At 35.8% G+C, this 15106-nt stretch overlaps 1 protein-coding gene and 1 pseudogene across 2 annotated transcripts; both read right to left on the bottom strand.

Annotated features, from left to right (window-relative positions):
- Window positions 1–1483: 1483 nt before the first annotated feature.
- LOC5578476 lies at window positions 1484–3718 on the bottom strand (annotated as a pseudogene). Its single transcript, XR_002501515.1, has one exon. The product of XR_002501515.1 is annotated as a serine/threonine-protein kinase PAK 1 (transcript).
- A 7998-nt stretch (window positions 3719–11716) lies between these two features.
- LOC5578475 (angiopoietin-2) lies at window positions 11717–14777 on the bottom strand. The gene is made up of 6 exons (XM_001656948.2): window positions 14493–14777; window positions 13755–14077; window positions 12954–13702; window positions 12623–12896; window positions 12300–12563; window positions 11717–12240 (listed from the first exon to the last, which is right to left on the bottom strand). Exons 1-6 carry the CDS (start codon window positions 14517–14519, stop codon window positions 12057–12059), a joined length of 1821 nt encoding a protein of 606 aa, XP_001656998.2. The 5' UTR covers window positions 14520–14777; the 3' UTR covers window positions 11717–12056.
- Between the last annotated feature and the right edge of the window lie 329 nt (window positions 14778–15106).

Genomic DNA, 15106 nt, shown 5'->3' on the forward strand with positions numbered 1-15106 from the left:
TTACGGGTTCCTGTGAAATCCCAACAGCTGAACGGTTCGGTAAAATAAATTGACGGAGTACGGTAAATTTTTACAGTATTCGGTAAAAATTCACCGGAATCCGTAAAATTCCGACGAAATTACGGTGTTTTATTTCTCCGAACTGTTCAGCTGTTAAGATAACGGTGAAGTTCACCGTAAGAGCTTAGTGTGTTATCAATTCATTTTTTCAGGGATTTCCTGTAAAATTCCATGTCAAAATTTCGTTGGTTGGTCAAAAATTTATTCCAAGCCTTCCATAAGGTTTAGATGTTGTCTGTAAATTCGTATTAGAAAATTCGAACTTGAGAAATGTTCCAAGAAATTCATCTTCATGAGTTTAGCCGAGTTAATCAAGATGCCCAAACGTATATAATAGGGTGCGGTTCATGTTTCAAAAGTTCTCAACACTAAAAGTTTGTGTGTTGCTCTGAACTCAAATCATATAAAATGAGAAACTTCTAATATTCACTCGCTTCCTTGATCACGGCCTTTTCATGTGACAGGTCCGTATACGCATTTGTTTACATCGGTGGATGACCGGTGCAAACACGGGACTGTCATCTCTGTAAAAGGACTGTCAAAGTGCTTCAAAATCAGCTGATTTTAAACGTCTCGTGAAAAGGCATATCGCGGATATTTTTGGTATTGATAATTCGAGTGACAATTAGAAGTTCGGCAGTCAAAACTTTGGCGAAGTTCTTCGTCGGCATTCTAATTTAGTGCTTCGCCGACGCATAAGGAATGCCTTTGTTGGCGTAGCACTTCGTTAGAATGCCGACGCCGAACTTTTGTTGGTGATATTTCATTTCTCTTATGAACTTCGGTCTAAAGTTAATCTGAATGCACAATAAAAAGCTTGTTGAGTTATTCGTCTTTCAATGAACAAAATTTTTATTTTGTGATTTTTATCGATTTCTCGCGACTTAGAGGAGCAAAAAATCCAAAATCAATATACTGTTGTGCTCAGAAAACGTTAAGCTACCATCTGGAAACAAAATTTGCCAACTTTTAGAAAAAAAAAATCAAAACCTCAACTGCAGTGATTAAACATGTTGGGAACCACTGACATGAAGAATACTGCAATATTCAGATGCATTATAGGTTTATTAAGCACGTATGAATGGAATTCGTAGATGGAAAAAAATACAAATATTTGTGGATTGGATAAAATGTTTCCAATTGAGCCATTCAAAATTGGAAATTGAGCAACAATAATTTCCTGCCTACTATGTCATGGTGCACATTTTCGATACGGGGTCCATTTGAAGATATGGGACTGAGGGAATGTCAGGGACGAATACCATTGTCATTATTTTAAACGCTACATTCATCATTTGTTAACTTCACACATCTTAGCTACACATTTTCGCGTGACTATACTCTCCACAATATTTCCCAGTGCACAGCATACTCTAGTACAAAATGGACGATATGTCATATTCTATAAAGTATGACATGTAAATACATTTCCAATCAATTTTCTTTTTTATTCATTCTTGTAATCTTACTTGCCTTGCCTTCGATACTCGGGTCTCTTATCAACGAAAAAGTGTCGAAACCTTATCTATTTTTTTCACTTTCCGCTTACGGTTTTTCGTTTCGTCCCACATTGGAAAGAGCAGTTCATTTGTAATTTTAAGGCACTTAATTTCACAGCCACATCGGCGTATTTTTTCCTTCTTCGTCCATCAGCTTAACTATAGTTGTCCCGTTTCAGCAATCGCCGGGCTGCTTTGATCAATGGAGTCAAGGTTCGTAGTTCCATGCAGTCCTGAAGGAACGGATGTTGCAACAATTCGTCCGCCGATGCACGTTGATCAACTTCCACCTGAAGGCAGCGGTCGAGGAAGTCCTTCAAATTGTCCGACAGTTTTTCCCAACTCTTCACGTCAGGTCGCCCATTTGCTGCGATTAGATAGAGTGCTCGCAAAGGAGCTTGATTGAGATATGGTGGTTGACCTTCGATCATTTCTATCGCCATAATACCCAATGACCAAATGTCCACCTTCTTTCCATATTGCTTTCGTGTTACAACTTCCGGCGCCATCCAGTATGGTGTCCCAACCATAGTTTGACGCTTCTCATCCCCTTCGATATTGGCACAAAATCCGAAATCAGTCACTTTGACTGATCCATCCATCCCGAGGAGCACATTGTCCGATTTAATATCTCTGTGAATAATTCCCTTTGAATGCAGAAAGCTAATTGCCTGAAGAACCTCGCGACAAACTGCGGCAATCTGGCGTTCTTTCATCACTGTTTCTGTAACCACATCAGTCAGAGGGCCTCCATCCATGTATTCCAGAATAACCCACAGGTGATCATCTGTCTCAATGTAGTAGGCCTCAAGGAAGTTCACCAGATTCCGATGGTTGAAATCTTTCAGTACATTAATTTCATTTAGGATGGACTCTTTGGATGATTGATTTTTCATATCGATTGTCTTGATCGCGACTTTGTTGGATGTATGACGATCATTAGCTATGAATACTACTCCAGAAGCACCTTTACCAACTTCGACAGTTTTCTCGTATCGTTCCAATGGATCATTCATATTGCAGATTCGCTTCAGTTCGTTGTAAACTTGCATATCAGTTTTCGGTGTACGGGCATTTTGCTCCTTTGGCCTTAATATTAGCTCGGTATCAGCGTCTAAATCGACTTTATTGACCAAATCGTATGCACTTTTGTGATTATCCAATGCCGTGCTATTACTATGAATTATCATAGTTTCTTTGTTTCCTCCTTCCAATAGATTCAAATTCTGGAAACCTTTGGACAGTTTAGGATAGTTTTTCGGCTTAGGCATTACCTGTGGCTTTGGAGGCAAGGTCATCGCCTTCTTAGGCAATGGAGGTGGAGGCGGTGTAACTTCTTCATAAATTTCCTCACTTTCAATGGAATCCTCACTCTTGTGGGCATTTTTCATATCCAAAAACTGATCAATGGATTCAGTTTCCTCATGAATGGCATCTTCGGTTATAAATGGCTTAAACGGTTCAGCTTGTTCTTTTTTCTTGATCGAGTAATTATAGAATTTGACTGCCTGATATGCTGCCTCTGGGTTTTTGCTCTGTTCATCATGCGTGATAGATGCATCCATAAGCCTGATCCATGCTTTTGGCAGTCCCTCCAAATCACCGGTGAGCTTATTTTTACTGACATGTATTCCGTGCACCACGTTCGTGGGCAAGCCGATCTCCGATATTTTGTTCCGGTCATGGTCTTTGGCAGTTTTCCTGCCGAACAAACTTTTCATCATTTTTGGGAGTAGTAGTGCTCGGATCTATGATCCTAATCTCCACAGTTCCTTCGATATTTTTTCTCGCGTAGTATCACCAACCGTAATAAACTTTCGCACCAAATTAGTATAACGAGAACAACTCACAAGTATCCGACATTAGCGAGACACAATGAAACAGGAGTGGCCCTTTCTGTCTTCTTCTTCGCACACTTTCTTCACATCGATGAAGACTTCCGTATCTTTTCGTGCACAGGTCCGATACAACGTTCGCAAAGCATGTTAATGAGATTAACAAATGAACATTTACTAAACGGGTTTCCGTTATATCAACAATCCATTTGGTAAAACACAAGGACGAATCTAATTTAAGCAAAATATTCGTAGACACATAAGGATACTCCAGACTAGTGCTCGCTCTTTGGATGAATGACGAATCACCGCACGATATGGAAGTCACCACTAATACACATCGTCTACTACAAATTAGCGAGCCAACTCACACACAAATACTGGTTGCTCGTCGATGTTTTATTTGACAGCTGGAGAATGAAACACAGTAAAAAAAATGCAAAAGACGTGCATTCCAATTAGATTGCTTGCTTACCTGCATGTAACAGGAGATAACTGGACAAAATAACTACTACGAATCATTTGATGAATGTTCCAATTTTACCTACAAATAACTGTCTGAAATTTTCTTGTGAGAGTCTTGGGCTCGAAATAAATTTTCAGAAATCAAGAGCGGTCAATGATCGTGAACATTATCGCGTTTTCGTAAACGTTTCCAGATGTTTTATTTAAAGCTAATAATAATGGTGTATTAACGTACCAATTGTGATGTTTCTCCCATATGCATTTTTTTTTTTGAAACGTTTTGTTTATGCGCATTTTTTCAACTTCTCAAATCTTTATTTTTTTTTATTTTATCTTTATTAGAGAGATTTTCAGCCAGAGGCTGGTTCATCTCTGGCTTCTTCTCAAATCAATAATTTGTAGAAATATGTAAGACCTAATCAAAGATTGATGGCTCATATGAGTCCCGCAATTGATATGAACAATTAAAATGATGTTTCTACTACCAAAAGAATCGCCCAATACAATTGAGCAGTCAAAATTGATGTATGTTCAATTGCATAAAATGAACCAACCAATGTAAAATGGGATATCTTTGATAAAGCCCCAGGGAGCAACAAATTTTGTAAAAAAATTGAAACATTTTTGGCTTGTTCTATCTTCTAATGTTCATTGACCATACAAAGTAAATCACTTGTTTTTGGATCTCCAGTTAGAATCATTGGAATTTAATTTACACTCTTGTCATCTATGAGGATTTGAATTTCGCTTTGAGTTGCATTTTGACTCTGGTGTCATCTATGAGGAATGACATTCCAAAGATACCGGGTTTGGTTTCCAGTTCCAGTTCTAAATTGAGATGTTTTTCGGCTTCCCGTATATAGTGATGGTCTTTAAAATTCGTAAGTTGATGGATATATTCCAATCAACATAAATTAAGGTGAAGATGAATCGAAGTCAAAGTTCAAATTTTCAACAGCATGAATCTGGAGAACCAAACATCCGATTGAGCTGAAAACTTAATCGATTGGTCACTAGCTGGTGGTGACCAACCGATTAGGTTTTCAGCTCAAACGGATGTTTGGTTCTCCAGATCCGTGCTCTTGAAAATTTGAACTTTGGCTTTGATTCATCTTCACCTTAAGTTGTTTTATAAAAATCCCAAATTCTCATATCTTATACTTGGTTTAGTGTTTCTTTCCAGCGGAGTTTATGATTGTATCTTCTCTTAGTGCATAAGAATGTGTAAGAAAATCTCAAACGTGAGATTTTTGAGGTAAATCTCAAAAGGTTCTACTCTCTCTTGAGATCTGATTTATTGAGAATTGAACAATTAACTTGGTAATCAAAAATTGAGTACACTTTGGAGATAACTATCATTTTCATATTTAAAGCTAAGAATCCTGTTTCGGTTAAGAAAAAGTAAAAAAAAAATGTTTCAAGAAATATCCATTTGAAATGCGATCAAAAAAAACTGCCCATTTCAGAAAAGTTATTTTTTCGACGTTTATTTCATTCAAGCACAAAATTATATATTTTGCCGAAAATTCATGTTTTAAAGAATACAGATATTATTTTGTTATCAAAACGAAGTTCAGTTAAATTTAAATTGATCTTGTTTGATATGGTCGGTGTACAGACAGACCGGACTATATTATATTTGAGCGTTCTACAGATACGTTAAGGACTCCGTCATTTTAGTTTTTTCCGTTGCTATTTCAATACAGATGTACCATCTAATAGATATATTCCATTATTACAGCAAATAATGCAAATATTTCGATGTTTCGAGTGCTTTAGGTACGTTTTCCGAAAATCATTAAAAAGCACTTGGTTCAGTCTGTCTGAACACCGACCATATATAATATCTTCTGTTCAAATATAGTTGATGATTTTCCATTTATTAGAAATTCTACAAACTACAAAAATGCTTAAATATAGGGTGTCCCAGAAAGTATGGTCACGGCTTTTCCATACTGCCATTTTTAAACTAGTGCAGACAAAAATCTGATTTTCACACGTATTATTCTCGCACTAACTAAGAGCAGATTTTGAATTTTGAGTATTTTTTCCACAACCTGCTTGTATATAGTGTAACATTTCTGGAAGCTCCTCTTATCAGGTTTGCACAAATCACGTTATATCTGAGTGACTTTGTTGTACAAAATTTGTGCTGGGCCATAAAGTACGTACAAAAAAAATCTGAAAAAATATATGTATCATCGCTGATACGATAAATGATCAGACTATCACCTATTTTATTGGAATCATAAACTTAAGTATATGAAATTTGAATAGAAACTAACAATCCGGTTTCAGCTGTGGTCGATTTTAGAAAGGGTCAAACTAAGTCCTTGTGTATCCGCTAAAATATGTGAAAATCTTTAATTTGTGTTGCCTATCCAAATGTAGAGATCTTTCACATAAGTAAGTATGAAATGAATCGTTTTTATTAATATTGAAAATACCGGGAAATCTATGATTTCGTTAACTTATCTTATGTGGAGAGAAAAATTAACAATTTTTAATAATTTTATAATTTTTTCAAGTGTGTTCTAGCAAAGCCGAATAAAATATTAAACAAAAATTCGTGTGGAACATCCTCAATGTACTTGGACTCGCCACATCGAAGGATTTCGATAAAAAACATTTATTATTAGTTAAGTTCCAACAGATAAGAATTGATTTTCTAATGTCAACATTTGTAATGCAAAAGTTTATTTTATCAAACAATATTTTCACAAACATCATTTGAAATACCCCAAGGAAAAATAAAAAAAAAATATTTGTTTGGAAAAATGTTGTGATATTCATTATCAAAGTCGTGCCCATACTTTCTTGGACACCCTATATACAAGATTCTTCTTGGTGATCAAACGGTTTATAAAACTTATTGAGAGAAATGTTCTGTAGAAATTATATGATTTATTCGATTAAGGATTCATCATCGTTTGAAATCAATTTCAATAAGTGAAACAAACTTTTAATTTTAACCCTCAATTTTCCAGTATTCCTTTGATTTTTGACGAACCCTTACCTTACCCTTCAATAAAAACTATCATTTTAGGGGGTTAACTTAAGCGCTCGCACCATCAATTTTCAGCAGACTAGAAATGCGCTTGATTTTATCATGCCTGTACTGCCCATAAAAACATAACTGTCCCATATGGAACAAGTAGGCATTGAGAAAATAGCGCTCAAAGTTTGAAGTTTATTTTCAAATACAAATTTTCATAATTTTCTAGTACTTTTCTGCAAGCCTTGTTCATTAAACACCACCGCACAGATTACTCATTTTGCTTCTATTGATCAGTAAAAAATATAAACTTGAACACAATTTACGTTTTGCAGTTGCTGTCTGGGTTGAAAGTTCATATAGAGACTGTTATGCCTTTATATTGCCGTCCCATGCACCAAGCTCATATTTTTCCGCAACATTTTCAAAAAAAGTATGTAAATTTTTATATGCATAAGCATAATAAAGTATATATTAAACCATACATGACGCGATGAAAAAAGGTGTTGGTTCGAAAATCCATATGGGACATTTATGCTTTTATGGGCAGTGTAGTCGATATCAGATTGGTGCGATTTCTGTAGAATGTACCAACAGTGTGATGTGGTGTAGCGTTAACATGGTAACATGGCATGAAATTCCATGGTAGTTTTAAGAATGTCTACGCTGAAACAGCCATCTAAGATTTAATTCATCAATATTTCACCTATCTGCAGTTGAAGTCAATGGGCATTTATTATAGTTGATTTGAAACGAAAATCAATCGGGATGCATAAGGTATAGGTATAGGTATAGGTGATACCAATAACTTTCAAATTTTACCAAATCTTAGAAAATCTACTCATGATAATGCAACTTATTCACATTGTTGTGTTATACGGAATCTTCATGCTTTCAAATTATTAGCATAACAGCCACGGGCATGTTAGTCGTTGAATGCTCGGGCAAACTAAAATAGTTACGGGAAGATAAAATGGCATCGATAACATTTTAATATGATGAAAACGTCAACCACCGAATAGAACAAACCGTAGATAAACCTGCTATAGTTTATTGAAAATTACGTTACTAACATATTGGGAAAAAAAAACCCTAAAAGGTTAATCACAGTGGCCTTAAAACTCAATAAAAAAGCTTATTGAGTGAGCCAAATGCAATAACTAAAATACATTCTTCCATCAACAATCACCAGAAAAAAACATGCAACTTCTTATGTGACATTATTTGACACTATTTCTAGTTCAACATACAATTTCGGGAAATCCCGGGATTTTCCAAAATATTAAATTATATAATATATAAAATTTTTATATATAATTTGGTTGAAAGTGCACGACGCCAAGAAGTTTTGTGTTCAGTCGAGGATGGATTACCAACTGGTGAGTTCGTTTCATGCTTGTGATAACACATTTTTCCTTGAAAGCGTAACTTTTAAATAATATTAAAACAAACTTTGTATGGTTCGTCACTATAAGTGTCGGCTTTTTTCTTATACAATTTCAATATACATATATTTTTCTCTTTTTGACATTATTAAAAATTATCTTTTGAATTGTTCGACATTGTGAATGTTGACGTATTTTTTAAAACTTCTACCATATCGAGACAAAATGCACAGTAATACTCATATGTAATTTTCAAACAAACTATGTATAGATCGTCACTACAAGTATCGGCATTATTCCTGTTTAATATAATGTAAAATATATACATGTAATTTTCAGTTTTCGTCATTAATAAAAACATCTTTTGAATTGTTCGACATTATAGATGTTGACGTAGTTTTTAAAGTTTCTACCAAAAACTTCTCGAAACAAAAATACAAAACTAGCTTTAAATATAAGTCGTATATTTCCCCCTTGTCCATGGATCGCATCATCGACCAGAGGTGACTCCCAGATCTTTTCCTCCCTCACTAATAAACACCCTTCCCGTGGTGATTGTGGAGATGCAGAGGTATTCTCGGTCTCTAGAAGCAACAATCATTACACCCATCCCAACTGACTGTAAGGACTTGGCCGGCGCCGTTATTGATCAATAATATTAGATCTGCTAAAATTGCACTTCGAGAGTAAGCGGAAACTCTCATCCCTTATTAATTTGGATCGTAGTGCAATTCTTACCAGTTCCGATCAATCACGGAGTAGCAACCATTGACATGTACAGTCAGTCTATGCTATGCTATGCTATGCTATAATTTGATTGAATCAAATTTAGAATAAATTGATTTTTTTTACATGCTTGCAGTCTCCATTCAATACTCTTTGTTTCTATTATATGGCAAATTGAAATACTGTTCTAAAACACCAAAAAATAACTTTTGAGCATCGATGGAATTATGAACTTTGCTGTTAAGTATTATTCTACACATAAAGTTTGAATTCTGTGGCAAATTAAGCAAATAAATTGCCTTACAAGTTGGCAAACTTGCATGCAAGTTGGCTGAAATAGTCAAATTTTGCATTTTCAAAAGCCAATATCTGAAAAACTAGACGTGCTGTAATATTTTTGAAACCGGCAATGGATTCAGCAACCCTTAATTATGTAAATAGCGGTATTTTGATGCTTGAGACAAGCACGTGTTCCATAGTGATATCAGCAGAAAGCGTATGAAGAATTCTTGTAAACAATCCCTGGAATAATTGCTTGAAAAGCTCACGGAGAAATTCCTGGAAGAATCTCAGTGAAGATTATACTGGAGGAACCTATGGAGGAATAACTCGCAAAACCTATAGAAGAATCCTTGTAGAGATTTTCCTGCAGAAAACCATGGAATAATATTTGGAGGTATCCCTATAGAAACACCTTACAGAATTCCTGAAGGAATTGCTGATGGTATTCTTGGAACCCTTTCGGAACCGGTCTAAAAAATCTAGTAACAAATTATTGGAACAATCCCTGACGGAATCACATTGGAGTTCCTGCAGACATCGCTGTAGTGATTGCGATAGAGATTAAATTGGAAGAATTTTTGGTACAATTCCTGGAGGAATCTTCGAAGGAACTCCTAGAGAAATCTCTGAAAGAATGTCTGGAGAAATGGCTGCTGGAAACATTGGAGATATTTCGGGAAGAATTCTAGATAAAATATTAGGAGGTTTTTTCGAAGGAATTTCTGGAGCTGTATTTAAGCTAGTCTCAACACATGAATAAGGACATGAATAAACACGTAGCTTTTGAGCAAGGCCAAGCTGTTGGGACGTATCACCAAGAACAAGACGAAGAAATTTATGTTCTGTATTTGGCATGAACTTTCCTTGGCCGAGTGGTTAAAGTCCGCGGCTACAAAGCAAAGCCATGCTAAAGGTTCGATTCCCGGTCGGTCCAGGATCTTTTCGTAATGGAAATTTCCTTGACTTCCCTGGGCATAGAGTATAATCGTACCTGTCACACGATATACGAATGCAAAAATGGCATCTTTGGCATTAATAGCTCTCAGTTAATAACTGTGGAAGTGCTCATTGAACTGAAGCTGAGAAGCAGTCTTCGTCACAGTGTGAAGAAGAAGAAGTGTTGGCATGGTGTCTGTTTACATCTTGATGAAAATTCATGAATCAAGAGTTGTCGCATTATGGGACTATATGATGGTCCAAAATGCATAATGTGTCACTTTTTTTTGTAGCATCACTCCTAGAGGTCGCTGAGAGCTTCTTTTAGCACGAAAATGTTCGCTTTCAGAAGTTAGGAAAAGTCAGAAAATTTTAGATTTTTATCTCTTTCCACAGAGTGACAGCTCCTTCAAAGTGCCGATTGGCCAAAAATGACCCCAATCCACAAGAAACGTTAAAGTACTAAGAGAGGGCATCTTATAAATGATACACACAGATTTTTTCCGCAACTTTTTACAGCATAATTTTGAAAAACGGATAACACTCCATCAATTTGTTACGGTGTGCTAGTTGACAGGTAAGCAATATTTCGCTGTATTCAGTGCCTGATTTACAAACTTTGGGGCCCAGGGGCCATTGTCTAGTGGGGGCCCTTTTCCCAGAAAAACATTTTGATACTGTAGAATAAACTAGATATGTTTTAATATTCTTTGTAACGTTTTCATTACTAGAAGCCAAACTATTTTATAACGTTCAAAAATGCCTTAGGTCGCTTATGAACGTAAACCATTTTAAAATTTAAATTAATATAAATAACTTTTTCTCTAATATTTTATATATCTTTGAAGATTTCGTTTGTTCATAGGTAAAATTCAATGTTTTTAGGGCTTATACTTCAACAACAAAATCCTTTCGTTAATTAATTCAAATAATGCTTTTTCTATGTCTTGTTTTAATATTCAAGTTGTTGAACATATGTATAGATTCACTTATCAGTTTTGAATATCTAAAATCTTATTCCGATTGCATGATCAAAATAATGATGGAAATGTCTACTCTAGAGAAAAAATCAAAGATTATAATAGATTATATTCAAGAAATTCGTCTCACATTCGTCGAGAATAAACTTTAAGAAATCCTGCCCAGAGATTTTACCTGGAATACTTTCAGGGACTCCTACAAAAATCTCTCCAGAAATTCTTCTAGAGATTCCTCTACCAATTCTCTCAGAAATTCTTCCAGCGATGATGCTTAGAGGTTTTTTTCTCCTGGAAATCGTTGAGTATTCGAACAATCCAGTTTGTATAGGAGTTCCTTCAGATATTTTTTTGCTAATCCTCCAACAGGATTCAACAGTTGTGACCCTAGGAGATCTTACGAAGATTTTGTGAAGATGTTTCAAATGGGAATCTTAGAGGATGAACTAAGGAAATCGATGAAAAAAAGCCAAGTAAAATCCTGGAAGATTTAAGACTTCAAAGAAAAAATATGCCCCCCATGGCCTTTAGGCAAGAGTTTTGAAAATAAACTGAATATGTGAACTAAAATATATTTTTTTTCATTTACCTTTGCATTATTTTCGGTCGTGTTGAATTTGTTATATAAAAATGAACAATATGTATGTCAGCTTAACATTTTTCGTGGTTATTTAACAGCTTTTAATTTACGCAACTATTGATACAGACAACAACTGTTTGTTGTTAATGTGAGAAGCATTTTATGACATTGTAGTTGATGAAATACGTCCAGCTATAGAACTAGCAGATCTTTTCATCAGCTTTCGTCGCTAGTGTGCATAGATACAGAAAAGCGAGCAACACTGAGTCCTAGAAACTGTTGATTTCAAAATATGTTACACCCTATTAGAATACGATTATGGATCCTGGGGTTGCGAAGAGTTTTCATCGTCAGTGGCCCATACATCTCTTGGGCGAATCATCATCACGGTTGATTTCAGCGAATAATCTCCGAGCCAGGGCTCCCAAAGAATTCCAGTTGATTGGTGCGAACTTGGATTCTCAGCATAATAGATTCCATTGAGATTTGATTCGGCACAACTAAAAATAATTATAAATTTAAATTGAAATCTGATTCGTAATGCATGCATTCTTATAACCTGTTAAACCACCATCCACTACCGTATGTTAAGGCACATGAAAATAAACCGTTGGATTTGTCGTTTGAGTGATCATACGTGCTGAAATCTTGATCATGATGGTAACTCATCGCGTCAGACGCATTGCCGTGGTAATCAGAAACCATCAGATTGAAGTTAAACTGCTCAGTATCTATTCTAAAGGTCTTATACTCGGCATATGCAGAATTACCTTCAAAGTCGAATAGCTCAATTCTCAATTCAACGTTATCATCGTATGTTAGACTGTAATGGAAAAGAAAAGTTAGAAGCAAAAAATCTTATGACCGGCGTCTAATAGTGACCTATGAATGAAATTGTTTCCAAACCAAAATTCGTTGCTCAAATCACCAAACCCGTTCTTATATTCATTCCAAGACCGATTGAAATTCTCCTGCAAATCAGTATGCTCCCGCCGTTGGATCACTGTCCATGCTGCTCCTTCCGTTGCAAACTTACAATATCGTCTGTTTATATCTCGATTTGCTTCATTCAGCTCACTCGAACCAAAAGTATAGACACCATCTTCTCGAATGGTCAACTGATGACATCCACTCTTGTCTGGTTGATGAAAATCCACTGGAAGATAAAACAAATTTAGCAGTTTCACTAGGTCCGACTTGAACCTTCTATTACCTTTTATATCATTTTCTTCTAAATCAAGTGTTGAGATGCTGTAATCATTCTCTGTTGTATAAATGACGAAATCTTCATTTGGCTCGGTTGTTACATCCAAATGGCTTTCTACACTTGTGGAACTATTGTGTCGTTGACATTGCAAACTGTTTCTCTTCTCGATTTTATCATCCACGTTAATAACCAACCGCTCTATACGTTTCAAAAGAATATCCGCACTATTTGTGAACGTTGTAATCTCATGATCAGTTCTTTTGCAGCAGCTTAAGATTTGTTCAAATTGATTCGCTTCCAAATCATAGATTCTAATCGTTCGCTCATCAACCGAACGGAGCGTATTTGAAAGACTTTCAAGGGAACGTGAATTCTTACGGCTGACTGCCAGGTCTTTCAACTTTTTTGTGGTAATTTTGTCAAGGAAATCATCTAGCTCGTCGTCGAATTCTTGAACTTCTTTCTTTATCTTACCATTACCGTTTCCGTTCTTTTTTGGGCAACCGGCAGAATTAAGTTCCAAACGATTTAGTTGCTTCTGAAGATTGCTAATTTTAGTCATTATTGCACTTTGCTCATGTGCCTCGTTGCGATCGTTTCGACGTGCTCGATAAGAACTCGACAATGCGTAAACAGTTTTGGTTATATCATGAAGCTTTTCATTTACAATGTCGACTTTATCAAAAATATGTTGGATTTTGAAATCTAAATTAGAGAGTTTTGATTCCAGCGGATGAGGGGTGCTTTCTTGGCTTCTGTAAAACAGTGAGATCAGTAATAAATTTACGGCAATGACGCTCAACTTACTTTTTTATTAAATCTAGTTTGTGATCCACGGATTTCATATGTTCGGTCCATGCACCAATGTGGTGTTGAAAAACATCCCAAACTTGTGACTTTTCCTGCAGCGTTTTCACATTGCTATCGAGACTGGTCATCGTCGTCAAAACATTTAGCATTCTCTGTTCTAAATTTATGAGATAATGCGTATTGAATTTCTCCAAATGTGCTCTAACATCTTGCAGCTGCTTTCTGAGATCATCACGCGATGAATTATCTTCCAGTGAATCAGCAACGGATGCTGTCTCGATGTAACACACCAAACACATCAAGAACACCACAAGACTAAGCTGAAATTTGAAAAAAAAAAAAGATTAATTTGGATTTCAACTTTACGATAACTAAATATAAAATATAGTTAACAACTCCTCGTATACGCCTCTGAATATTTGCGATCGGAATCTCCAAAATCTAGCGTGCTAAATATAGGCACCGAATAGTGTTGTTTATTTACGTTATAGAGCTATCCGGCGTCGAATGTCATTGTCACGGTTGTATCACTAAATGCCGGTTTATATTTGCACATTTTTCATTCATTTTTTAACACGGAATGACGAAGCATTTTTGTATGTAGGCCCATTTAAACTTTATCATTTTAATCATCACAAAACATAAAAATGAATAATCAATTTTAACTTTATTACTTCTGGTATATTCCGTTATTCAAACATTCACACGATCAAGCTGTTCAATATAATTACTTACTACTTGCAAACTATTACGCAGAAACATGACTAATATGCGGTCAGTACATCAGATTTTTATAAAATACTTCCATTCGAAGAAAATAATTCGCCAGACAAAAAACGATCTTTTCTACTTGAACGTTGTAATCAAACTAATGCGATGTGAAATTGTAGTCTAGCCCACATGGGATATATACGCAGAGAATGTTGCAGGATCTTCATAACGATGCTTCATCTTATGCGTAGTATGCACCTGAAACGTAAAGGGCTCAAGTAAAATTTCTCCTTTTTACCGAAGTAATTTTGACAGCTGATCCAGTATGGGCGAAATGTCACTTTTACTTGCGGAATAATTGAGCGGCACATTTTTCCGTACGGAAAAGTGACAGCTCCATTTGATTTGTACATCAGGCGTTACCGATGTTATGAAATCAGCTCTACTTCTCAACAGCGTACAGCTCAAGTAATTTCGGTAGCGGAATCATTCCTTGACCGTTTCTTGTCCTATCCTTTTGCACAGTACTTATGATCAGCGTACCGGCCATTATGTGCGCATGTGCTCTGTGTTCAAAAGAAGTGAATAAAAAAGTCGATGCGCATATGTAGCACCGAAAGCTTCACTAGCTCGATATG

The sequence above is a fragment of the Aedes aegypti genome, chromosome 3 (assembly GCF_002204515.2).
Source record: "Aedes aegypti strain LVP_AGWG chromosome 3, AaegL5.0 Primary Assembly, whole genome shotgun sequence".
Lineage (NCBI taxonomy): Eukaryota > Metazoa > Arthropoda > Insecta > Diptera > Culicidae > Aedes > Aedes aegypti.

Coding starts and splice junctions, on each gene's coding strand:
- LOC5578475 (XM_001656948.2), bottom strand. CDS start 14,519: ATGTTTCTGCGTAATAGTTTGCAAGTA. Junction 14,078..14,492: donor TGCGTAATAGTTTGCAAGTA/GTAAGTAATTAT, acceptor TTCAAATTTCAG/CTTAGTCTTGTGGTGTTCTT. Junction 12,241..12,299: donor AGTGGATGGTGGTTTAACAG/GTTATAAGAATG, acceptor AATTATTTTTAG/TTGTGCCGAATCAAATCTCA.